General features: G+C 67.0%; 1 protein-coding gene across 15 annotated transcripts in view; it reads right to left on the reverse strand.

The window, feature by feature from the left end:
• The window catches only part of BRSK2 (BR serine/threonine kinase 2), a 59,750-nt gene extending 48,108 nt beyond the window's left edge, over window positions 1–11,642 (reverse strand). For 8 of the 15 annotated variants that reach the window (XR_006297544.1, XR_006297545.1, XR_006297546.1 and 5 more), the window contains exon 1: window positions 11,457–11,640. Coding sequence is in view for 11 of the 15 variants with exons in the window: in XM_043582064.1 (XP_043437999.1) it covers window positions 11,457–11,550 (94 nt within the window). In the remaining 4 variants the exon portion in view is untranslated. Of the gene's footprint in view, window positions 1–11,456 lie in introns of all 15 variants that reach the window. The other 7 variants (XR_006297547.1, XM_043582066.1, XM_043582065.1 and 4 more) reach the window with 2 other exon arrangements.
• Window positions 11,643–12,224: the final 582 nt, after the last annotated feature.

Below are 12,224 nucleotides of genomic sequence, written 5' to 3' on the forward strand. Positions count from 1 at the left end.
AGTGAGAACCACAGGGCTGGCCAGCCAGCTCAGGTGGTGTCCCAGCCCTCGCCTGGATGTGCCCTTCGCTCCAACACCCCCCGCGGGTCATCTGGCCCCCCCCCACAGGGGCATCTGCAGCATCAACCTGACCAGGAAGTGATTCTTCCTCATACTGACCCATGGACCGAGGAGGACATGGCCTGGGGTAGGGAGTGGCCACCTTTCCGGGTCTCTGGATGTAGGGACAACCATGACTGGCCCCCCACTGACCCCGCTGAGCTCCAGGTCCCACGGCTGCAGACACCAGGGCGGTGCACTGTGGAGGGGGTGGTGTGGTATGTAGCCCGCGGCCAGCTGACCCCGAGCTGTGGACTGTGGGTCTGAGCCGCCCGCAGGCAGAGGGACCCGAGAGGTGGAGGCCTGGATGTGGGCCTGTCCCCACCTCACAGGGCAACAGCCCTCTGGGGACAACGGCATGCATGTCCCCCACCCCTGCCCCTGGTCAGCAGCAAAGCTAGAAGGAATCTGATGGGACCCACTCTGAAACCCTGGGCCGCTGGGCGTCACCTGGGGGCTCCCCTGTAGCCCCTGCCGAGCCCTCCATATGTCTGTTCTGCCGCCTAGGACAACACAGCCCACGTGTACACATGCCCCCCCCTCCCCGTGGCTCCGTGGCGTCTGCTGGAGGATGTTCTATCTGTGCCACTTTATGATTAGTTATAAATCCCTTGGGATTTGGGGTTTAGAATCAGCAAACCTCCAATCTGTGACAAGCCCTCTGCCTCTTTAGAGATAAGCCAGCATCAACCCTTCACTATCCGCCAAGCCCACAGCCCTCCAACAACAGGACACACTCCCTCCTCTGCCTCGTTCTCAGACACACACCCCCTCCCTCCCCAGCAAGCCCAGGATGCGGGTTTGGGGCTGAGAGCCTGGCTTCCTGAATTCTACCCAGTTCCCAGTAATGCCCGGGCCCAAGGAGGGGGCTGCGGGAGGGTGACACCTGGTGCCTTCACACCCCCACATCTCTGTCCCCCCAGGTGAGGGGCTCAAGCAGCCACACCTGTGACCCAGAACCCAGCCCCCTCAGACACCCCAAGGCCGTCCACCCATGGCCCAGTGTTCTGTAGACGCTTTCACACTTCATCCACCCCCAGGTCACGACCCCCAAAACAAGGGGAGCTGGCAGCAAGGCAGGGCAAAAACTGGACGGTGGGGACCAGACCTCCCCTTCAAGGAGCCCTGAAGGTGCAGGGCACCCACAGCCTCTAGGTCATTGGGCCAGGGGACCGGCCGAGAACTCCCAGGTTGTCCTGTGCCCTCACAGCACCCACACACATCTCCAAGGGAACCAGACGGAAGGTTCCTGCCCCAGAGATACAAGGTAACTATCGGGGGGGGGGGGGGGGGCTGCTCTGGGAAGTCACCTCAAATCAACCCCAGAGCCAGAGAAGGTCCCCTCATGCCCACAGCCTCTGTGAGGCCTGGCTCTCTCCTTGCCCCCAGGAGACCGGGCCAGTGGCTCCTCCTGCAAGAGGAGGGAGAGCCTGGGGGCCGGGGTCTCCCCTGGGAGCACGACAGAAGGCTTGCCACCACTAAGTACACTTAGCACCCAGGCAGCTCCCACCTCCTGCCCCTTGTTAGCACAGAACCGGTCCCACAGCCAGGCGACAGGCACAGGAGCCTGCCAGACACCTGGACCTTCCCACGGCAGCAGAGATTTGAGGACACGCTGCCAGCTGCGGCCTCCCTCACAGGGAACGGAAGCTGCCGACTTCAGCACGGCCCTGCTGGACAGCTCCCCAGCCGCGGGCGGGCCTTTCCAGGGAGAGGGACTCGCCCCTCGCACCCCCACACCCAGGACTGGGCACAGGGCGGTCTTCTCCCAGTCTGAAGGCCCCAGAGTCAGAGTGTGGCCAGCAAGCTGCCCCAGCCTTGTCCCCACAGCCCCCTCCCTGCAAGGATGGCGCAGCAGAGATGGGGGCACGACCCAGAGCTTGTGACTGCTCCCCCTGGAGACCCAGGAAGGGGGGACCGGGTGGGGGCACCACAGGCTGCTGGCAAGGACCAATGAGGGGCGCTCTCAGGAACACTGCCTGCCTGCCCCCACCCCACTCCCATTCCAGCCCTGATGGCCCTGCTCCAGGGACAAGGCTCACCAGGAGCTGGCCCCCGGCCACAGGGGCTCCTGGCAGCCCAGGCCATGCACACAGTTGAGGGGCTTAAGGGAGACCCCTCCAGGCCACCCCAGCCCTGGTCAGATGGCCCACCACAAAATGCACCCACACTCGAGGAATACATTTGCACACACAACATGAGCCCTGACTGCAGGCAAGGAGTGGGCACGACTCTCTCAAGCAGCACCCTAACACTAGGCAGGAAACCCAAAAACACGGACACCACAAGGGCGGGGGGGCTCAGCTGCTCCAGTGAAGTCACATGTTGAAGCCACAGGCCAGTGGGCTGGCAGGGCGGGAACACGGGCCCAGGGTGGGCAGGGCCGTGGCCAACCCCGGCTAAGCTCCGGTTGCTGCACACACTGCTGTCCGTCCGCCCTTCCAGGGAGCCCAAAGCACCCGAGGACAGGGTCCCCGCGCCCAGGAGGACCAGGCAGCCCACACTGGGAGGGCGCCTCTCTCATCGACGCTCCTACAGCAGCAGGGGGCACGGGAGGGGGGACCCAGGGAGGAGCATGACCCTGCATGACACGTGCTCCCCGCTGGGCCTGGACCTCCGTGTGCACAAGGGGCAGTGATGCGTCCAGACCGGACAGGTCTAGGGCCCCAGGAGGGGCTGAGCCCCTGCCCTGCTGTGCCCCGCAACCGGCACCAAGCATAGAGGACTGTGGACTAAAGAACAGAGGCCACACTGCTACCACACAGGGGGCGGGGGTTGCGAGTGAGGGGCCCCACCTGCATGTGCATCGCCAGGGTGTTAGGGACACGGACCCCCGAAGTCCCGGCCTCCAGGCAGCGAGGGCAGAGGCCTGGCTGGGGATGGACACTGGGCCTCCGGGAAACAGCCACTTCAAGTGAAAAACCTAGCATCTGACTGAATTTCTGCCGGTTTGGGGAATCCAGCTACCTTCGCAGGGTGACCTGGTACTGTGCTCTTTCAGGGTCTGTCAGACCACACACCGAAATACTGAAGCTGCTCTAGGACTCACCTCCCATTAACACCGAGTGTGGGGGAGGGAGCGAAACTGGCCTCATGCTGCCGAGGGTGGGCTGGGCTCTGCGGTCGACACCCCAGGAGCAGGGCCACGTCCCAGGGCACTGTGGCACCGTGCGGCAGAGGGAAGGGCAGGATAAGCCCCTTACCGGCTCGGAGCCTGCGGCTGGGGCAGCCGCCACTCTGCAGCCCCGACTGTGCTCCCGCCCCCCCCCCCCACCCGGCCCTGCAGCCCAGCACGGCTGCCCAGCCGGGCCTTGCGACAGCCCCCACCCACTGTCCCCACAGTGCATCTGCCCTCCTTTCTCCCCACGGCCCCCCTCCCCAGCCAGGGCCCCCCTCAGGCAGCATGTCCAGCACACGGCCCGAGCAGGACACACCGGTCCCCTGCGGGTTCGGTCCCGCACGTCCCGCATCACACACGAGAGCGAAGACACAACCATGGAGGTGTGAGACCGTCCAAGCGGTCGCACAGGTATCAACAGTCTGGGCCGTTCACGGAACAGAGGGTGGGGGCCCTGCGCATGGGCATGACCCCGAGACCCCGGACGGTCACAGCATCCCACACCCGGCCGCTCCTTCCAGGCCCCCAAGCGCCCCGTGCCAGGGGTGGGCACAGGAGGGATGGGTGAGAGAGAGGCCTCGGGGTCGCGCCAACCCCACACACCTGAACGATCCCAAGGGACCTGAGCGCCTCACACACACCAAGCCGCACACCCTGAAGAACAAAGGGGCTGGAAAGTTCCAGGGTGCTCCTCCCCACAGGCATCAGGGACTCGCCCCCTCGTGCTCCCCGTGCCCAGGAGGAGGCCAGCTCCGTGAGTCCCCTGGGGCTACACCCAGGCTCTCGGACAGGCGGGCGGGGTTGGGGGAGGGTCTGAAAGGAGTGTTTAACAGAGCCTGCAGCGGCCCACCCAGGAAGGGGGCTCCGCCGGCCTCCACAGACCTGGGCTCCCAACTGCCCCTGCCCAGCTGGGCCCTGGCCGAGAGCCTGAGGCCGGTGTCACCGCCCAGGAAGCTGGACACGTGAGCCCGGTCTGCCGTTGGACCCACGTCTCAGAGAGAACCAGGTGAGTTAAGTACCCTGCCTTGGAGCTGCCTCCCACCACAGCCCTGCTTCACCCAGTGGCCACCTCCGTCCATCGCCTTTCTCATCTCGGCTTGGCCCCTGGGGGAGGCCCCCTACCCAGGGAAACAGCCAGCCAGGACTCAGGTGAGCTCCCAACCCGGCCGGGCCAGCCCAGGCAGTGGCTCCCCACATCACCTCCACTCTGGCCTCCCGGCCTGCAGTTCAGGCTGAAGTTGGCCACGGGAGTCAGTCACCCAGGGGCACTCGGGCCAAACCACGCCTCACAGATGCCACATTCCCGGCCAGGCGGCCTCCCGCCGCCCCCGCAAACTGCCCACAGCAGTGATGCGGAGCCGCAGCCTGACGTGTCCCCGGCTCCTGCTGCGTCACTCAGGCCACACAGGCCCTGTTTAGGCTGCCCTCCCACCTCTGCCCTGGGGCCAGGGAGGCCAGCCCTGCCCTCCAGGGCCCACCCTCGGGCCCCGCCTAAGCCCACAGTGGGTGGCTATGGTGTGGGTGCCCCGGGGTGCCTCCATTACCAGTGGCAGGCCATGAGCCCCCGCTCCCAGGGACCCCCCAGTCCCTCCACTAGTGCCCAGTCCAGAACCATAAGGCCCAGGGAGCCTTCTGTCCCCCTCGGCCAGGCTCGCGGGGTGAGCCTGTAGGAGGCCTGTGTGTGAGGATGTGGCAACAACCTGGGGAAGTGGCTCTGTCCTCACAAAATGACCCCCCCCCCAGGATATCATGTGGTGCTCCTTATCTTTGTGACTCTCAGAGTCCACCCAGAGGCCCTGTCAGCCCAGGTTCCAGCAAGGAAACCACCCTGGAAGAAAAACTCTGCTCCCTTAAGCCCTGGGGCCTCTGGGAGCACCGCTCTGGGGGCTGAGGGGGGGGGGCGCTGCTGCCCAGCTCCAGAACACTGGCCCCTCAGAGACCGCAGAGCAAGGCCGGGGCCACCTCTCAGGGTGGGGCCCGACACAATCCCCGCTTTGTCCCTGCAGCCTCTGTCCCAGCCCAGCCTCCATCCTGTCCAGTGCCCGTGGCAGTCCCGCTCGGCCAGCCGGCACGGCTGGGACAAGGCCTCAGGCAGGGCGCGGGCAGCTCGGCCGTCCTCGGCCAGGACCCGGGGCTCCGGGCCAGGCTCGTGGAGGCCCATCTCAGGCCCGGGGCTGACCTGGCCAGGCACCCAGAATGGCTCCAACAGAGAGCGGCTGTAGGAGACACCAGCTCTCCCCACTTCCTGCAGAGTCCAGAGGAACCCGGGGGCGGGGGGGGGGGGGAGTTCCCCCATCCCCTGAGACCCTGGATGGGACCTGACAGATGTGGACCCGCTGTCCTGCCACCAGACACTGCCCACAACAGATGTGCCCCCCCCCCCCAACTGACATCATTCCCAGCATGAGCTTCACAAAAGCCGCAGGAAACCCTGCTCTGGGGGGTGGGGGCTGGGGCTCAAAAGCCACCAGCTACTAAGCGCCAGAGTCCATGCTGCCCCTGCTCTGTGCCTCCAGCACAGGACCACCCCGTTAAGTTCCAAGGTGTCCACGAAGGCCAGTGGGTCCCACCCTGCACGGCTGGAGGGACCAGCCAACGTGGGGAGCATGTGGGGCCACGGGCAGACAGCAAGCTCCTCTCTGAGACGCGTGTGGCCCCCGCACTCACTGTGTGGCGACAGGCCTCCAGAAAGCGCAAGCACTCCTCGGCCACAAGGACGCCGTCCACCGGAGGTGGGCACGGGCAGGAGGGAGCTCTGGGGTCCGGGGAGCCCCAGGCACACCCACACCCCAGTGGGCAAAGGCAGGGTGGCCACAGCAGTCAGATGGCTCCTCCCCCCACCCCTGGCATTGCCACCTGGCTGGGGCACTGATCTCAAAGCAGCCTTACCCTCCCAAGGTCCCCCCAGAAACCCGCTCTGAGTCCAGTGGCTTTGAAGGCACAGGTGTTCTCCAAGCCAGAGCACCAGGTAACCACGAAGGTGCCCTGACTGCGTTGTGTCAACACCAGTCACAGACGCTCCGTGGTGTCCGCAGACAGGCAGCATGGCCAAGGCGCCACCCACAGCGTCCAGCCTCTGACGCCGGAAGGACCCGTCTGCTCCAGAGACACTGAAGGTGCCAAGCATGGAGCAAGGCTTATGCTCAGGCAGAGGATACGGACGGTGCACATTCAGGCCCTGAGGTCATCCCACAACACCTGGGTAAACCAGGACAGGAAACAGCCAGAGAAACGTGCCCCCGGGCAGGGCCCAGGCCAGTGCTGGCTTCCTGCAGCAACCCACTTGCTGGCCCCACACAGTCCTTGAGGAGGTGAGTCGGGGAGGGGACGCGGGGTGGTGGGGGCGGGGGGGGGGGGCACAGCCAGCCAGCCCTGGAGGCCCCGTCCAACACGCATGCTTCACCAAGCGTGGTCAAGCCTGTCAGCAACCAGAGAGGATCCGGATGGCCCTGGCCACCTTCAGGTAGGCTGGGAATGGGGCAGGACCCGGAGCCCCTCACCCCACGGCTTCTGTTGCCCAAACCCAGTCCTGGGCAGCTGTCACCCCTACAGCCTTCTGTGAGGATCCGTTAGAAACAGAGCCCCTCCTTGGGGCTGTGGGCAATGCTGTCCAAGCATCTTAAAGGAAGTGAGAGCCAGCCTCTGCACCTGCAGCTGGGGGCACCCCATTCCCAGACGGTCCTAGAGACATCTCTGCACCCTGGGCACATGGCCTCTGCCCACCCCAGGACTCGTCCACCCCAGAAACCTCCATGCCGAGCTGCCCTCCCTCGACAGGGACAGCCCACCCAGGGACAGCCCTTCGGTCCAGGCGGGGGGCTTCCTGGCAGAGAGCCTGCACTGTGGAAGGTGGGCTGGAGTGCTATCTGTCCCACTCAGTCATGGGCGGGACACCGACCGACACTGCACAGGCCTCTCCGACAGCTCCCGAGGGGCCAGGGGAGACAGGCGTGGGGGGGGGGGCTCCCCACAAGCTCTGTCCATGACCATCTGAGAACAGGGTCCTGCTACTCTGAACTTTTAAACCGAGCCTGTGCCTTGAGCAGACTGGAACTGCTCCCCTTGGCCAAAGCACTGAGTTCTGAGCCGGCTTCCTCACTTACGGACAGACGGACTGCACCGTGCCTGCTGCACAGAGGGCGGAGGCTCACGGGGGCAGGGGGAGACCTTCAGACACAACAGGTGGTCCACACATGGCCAGCGGAGGCTGACCGCACTCCCTGCCCTGTCCACCTTTGTGGCCGTGGCCACGCCCCTTCTCCCGGCCTCAGCCCCCTAAAGCACCCCAGGGCCCACTCCAGCCAATGCCCCACCCCCCAGCCCCGTGTGCAGGGCCCATGACCTGCAGCCTCTCTGGCTCTCAAGCTGCCTTCTCCTACACAGCTTTCCAAAATCAACGGTGCCCTTCAGGTCGAAGGCACCTTCCCTGACTCCTGCCTCTGGCTCTGCTCCCCCATCTGCTCTGCCCTGGGCCATGGTCACCCCCAGGTCTATCAGATTCTCTCCTTCACCTGTCTCTTTTCCCAGCTCACCTGTGTCTCTCCCTCCCTCCCTCAGTCTCATCTTCACTGGCTTCCCCCACCCCAGGACTTCTCCTCAGCCTGCCTGACCAGCACCCCACACGAATTCTCCTAAAGGTCCCGGAGACCCTGAAGGGGACACCCCAGTGCCCTCAGCGTGGCAGTCTAGATCCTTCCCCCTGGCGCACGCTCCAGCCTTCAAGCCCAGCCAGGTGAGCTGCGGGCAGCCGCCTCACCCGCGTCTTCTCTCGTGAGCTGCCCTGGCCATCATCTGAAAGCCCCGCCCCTGCCACCTTGTCCTCAGCTCCCACCTACCAAAGGGTCCCTGAGGGCAGGTTCCACATCCTACTGTGGGCCCAGCTCTGAGAGCCCACCACCTTCCTCCTCCTCCCACAGGGTCCTCCTGGCTTATGGGAGCTGAACCCCATCGACACCTGCTGTGCTCTAGTTTGGGCAGCCCTGCCCTGCTCCATTTCCTGGTGGGGCTGGAAGGGTGAAGGCCAAGGGGGCCACATGGCTTACACAATACACACCCCCCCCCGGACCTGCTCGGGCCCCACCTGGACCCTCTGGAGGTGCCCCCCGCTCCCCAGCTGAAGAAGCCTTTCCTGGATCAGGGCTGAGTCAGACAGAGCCTCGGCAGCGGACTCCGGCCCGCACAGGGACAGCTGCCCCCCACCGGAGGGTGGGTAGGTGCCGAAGACCCACCCGTCCACCGGAGAACATGACGCCTCCCCAGTGCAGCCTCCACAGGCGACCCCAGGACACCGAGGACAGCCATGTAGGGGAGATGCCCTGGCAGAAGGGAGATGACCTCTCAGTCACACCCGCGCTGCCCGGAGGCAGAGGCCTAACGCCCACACAAGTGACAGAACCCGCTTGCTGAGCCAAGAGCACACAAGCGAGGCAGAACCACCGAAAAGATGCTACAGAAGGGACAAGCGGGATCCCACCAGCCACCAGAGGGGCGTCCAGCCAGGCAGAGGGGCAGTCTGCCCACACCTGCGCTTGGCAGCCGGCAGTGTCCACCCGACTCCCGCATCTGGAGGCGGAGCAGCAGGTCCCCTGGCTCGGGGCTGCCGGCCGGGGTACCCGCAACGGGTGGGCAGCACGAAGCTCGCCGCCGCCTGGGTGACTCCCTCCCTTTCCAGGGCCCCAGGCAGAGCGCACGTGAGGACCGGGGAGGACCCGGGCACAGGCAGTCCGGGGACGGAGGCAGCGCTCGGAAGCTTCGGTCACACAGTCTTCCACTGAGGTCTCCTGGCAGCAAGCCTACCCCGGATAAGGTCAGACGTTTATCTCCCGGGCAAAAGGACAGGCCTGGGAAACTGCAACTCCCTTGGCACTTGATGCCCAAGACCAGCCAGCAAACCGAGTGGCCAGGCCCAGTGCACCCACACCCCCGGGGCCCCACGTCCACCAAAGTCCAGACAACCCTTCCGCAAAAGGGACAGGGAGACAGCCCTCCCGGGAAGCAGGCACTCCCAGGGCCCTGGACGAAGCCACAAGGAACGCGGGATCAACAGATCCCTGGGGAGGGGGCCTCAGCCACAGGGAAAGCCCACTCCCCTCAGAGGGGAGAGGGACCCGAGGAGAAGGCCCGCCGCTTTGTGTCCCACTTGCAGCTGTTTCCTAAACATCACATGGCAACGCGGTGTTGACACACGCGCGCGGCTTATCCTTTTGTATTCGTTACTGTTAATTACGGAGGAAACGTCCCGTAATGAACTGTACGACACTGTAACTCGATGAGGAGTACGGAGACCGGCCCCCACCCGTGGCGACCGGCGAGCGCGGCACACGTAGAATTCACCGCTGTCACCACTCACACGATGATGTTTCCTTATAATCACATTTTACCGGTGCGATAATTAGATTATTTCAAGGCTCCCACGTTGTGCTGCCCCAGGCCCCTCCCCCACTGAGGATTTCACCAACTCCAGTGGTTCCTTGCAGGAAACATGCGTATTTTGAACTCAGAGGGACACCGGCTGTCTCCCACCTTGAACCCGGGCCACACCACCCCCACTCCCAACAGCGCTGCCCTACTGCCGGGGATCCCTCGGGGCCACAGCGGTTGGCACAGCGGCTGTCTACCCACAGTGGGGGGGGGGGGCAGCTTCCCTCCCCCCCCCCCCCGGGTCCCTTCATACACGCTCTGCCTTAGTTACATCACAACCACTGCCCTCCTGGGAGAGCCCAGGGCCTGGCCCACTTTCCTCCCTAACACCACCTCTTGGCTCCTCCTCCGTGCCGCCCAGAGGGGCTTGGGAAGGGCCTGCATGCAGCCTCCCTGGCGGGAGCAGCTCCCTCCTGCCCCCCCCCCCACCCCCGCCGAGCACCAGCCGAGTGGGATCAGCACCGCTGCACCCTCGTCTTCCCTTCCTCCTCTCCCCTACCGGCCCTAGGTCCCAGAAACTTCCCAGAGACAGGGAGAAGCAGTCAGTGCCAATCGGACCTCTGGGCTGCCAGGAGAGGCCCATCCTGGGAGAAGAAAGAAAATGGCTGAGCCCAGCCTCCCACAAAGCGACTCTGTGAACGCCTGGCCAGCTGGATGAGACCATGGCCGCTGGGCTAGGACCTAGCCTGATCACCAGAAAGCCAGCCAGGACCGGCCAAGAAGCCCCCTCCTCCCACAGACTGGGGTTTGGGGATCCATGGCCTGGGATCTGGCAGAGGGTCCAGCACCAGCCTCCCTCTCCCTCCCATGGGAGAGCGCAGTGTCGCAGGCATTCGGAACAGAGGCTAGGAGGAGCGAGAAAGGCGCTGTCCAGCCCTCACGGCCGCCTCGGTACTCTCCCAGTCCCACCGTGGAGGAAGGTCCCAGCCTGGCCAAGGTGGCCCGGTGGGCCCGCAGGACGCCGTAGGGCCGCCTCCCTGCCTGCCGCCGGGAGTTGGGGGTCGCGGCCGGGGGCGCGCGGCTCGGGGCGCAGCTGCTCGGGCAGCACGCCTATTAGCGCGGCCGCGGCAGACGGCAGATGGGCGCCCGCTCGGCCCCCTCCTCCCGCGGCACAATGGGCCCGGTCGCTCCGGCGCACAATGCGGCCGGGGCCGCGCACCTGCAGCCGGAGCCGAGGGGCGCTGGCCCGGCCCGGCCCGGCCCGGCCCGGCCCGTGCGCCCCCGTCCGCGCCGCGTGTCCTTGGGCCGCGCCCGGCCGACCGCAGCGGCGCGGCCTACGGGCTCCGCGGCGGGACCCGGTGCCCGGGCGCCCATTGTTCGCGGCCGCCGGCCAGAGCCACGGGCCGGGCCTACGGCTCCCCGCTCGGGACGACCTCCTTCCGCCGCCACCCCCCGCCCCCCCCGCCCGTCCGCCCGATGGGCGCACAGTCAGCACGGCCTTCTCGGCGGCCGGCCTGTGCGCCCCGGCGCCCCAGCGCCCCTGGTCCTCCCCAGCGCCCGGCCCGCATCCATGTCCCCAGTCCCCTTCGGTGTCCCTGGTCCCTGGTACCCCTCCAACCGTGTTCCTGGGCCCCTCGGTACTCCCGCTCCTCCCGGACGCCTGGTCTCCCCGAAACCCCCTGTCCCCTCGGCGCCCTGGTCCCTCAGGCCCCCGTTCTCCATCGGTGTCCCCCGTCCTCTACCCCCCCCCACCGTGTCCGGGTCCCCAGACTCCCCACCCCCGTGCCCCCGGGCCCCCTCGGTGTTCCCGCCCCCCCCGCACCCCTGGTCTCCCCGCACCCCTTGTCCCGCGGGTCCCCGGGCCCGGCCCAGCACGCACCTGTCTGCCCCTTGCCCAGCGTCTTCTCCAGCCGGTAGGGCCCCACATACTGCGCGTGCTGCGCCCCGCCGCCGTCCTTCCCCGTCGATGTCATCGCTCCCGGGCCCGGCGCCGGCGAGGTGGGAGCCCCGGGCGGGCGGCGGCGGCAGGGAGGGGCCGCGTCCGTCCGCGTCCGTCCGACCGTCCGTCCGTCCGCGCGTCCGTGCGCTGGGCCGGGTCGGCGGCGCCCGGGCGGGCCGCGCTCGCTCCGCGCCCCCCGCGCCTCCCCGCGCCGCCGCCCCCCGCGCCCGCGGCGCTGCCTCTGCTCTCAGAGAGGACCAGGCGGGCGGGGGCACCAGGCTTCCGCCGCCGCCGCCGCCGCCGCCGCCGCCGCCGAGGCCCGCGCCCCGCGCCCTGCGCCCCCCGCGCACGCCCGTCCGTCAGTCCGCGGCCGCGCAGCCCAGCCGAGCCGAGCCGCCGGGCCGAGCCGAGCCGAGCCGAGCCGAGAGGCCGAGCCGAGCCGAGCCGAGCCGAGCTGAGCCGAACGGCCGGGTCGAGCCGAGCCGAGCCGAGCTTAGCGGCCGAGCCGAGCCGAGCCCGAACGAGCGCATAGGGCTGCAGCGGTGGCGGCGAGTGGCTGCTATGCCCGCCAATCATTAGCATTAGCCAATCATTGACGCCATAGCCTGTAGCTCCGCCTTTCTGCCCGCCCGGCTACTGAGAGCTCTCCTTGGAGCCCTACTCTGTGAGGCGAGGCGAGGCGAGGCGAGGCGGGGCGGGGCGGGGCGA

This window comes from Prionailurus bengalensis, chromosome D1, assembly GCF_016509475.1.
Source record: "Prionailurus bengalensis isolate Pbe53 chromosome D1, Fcat_Pben_1.1_paternal_pri, whole genome shotgun sequence".
NCBI classification, from domain to species: domain Eukaryota; kingdom Metazoa; phylum Chordata; class Mammalia; order Carnivora; family Felidae; genus Prionailurus; species Prionailurus bengalensis.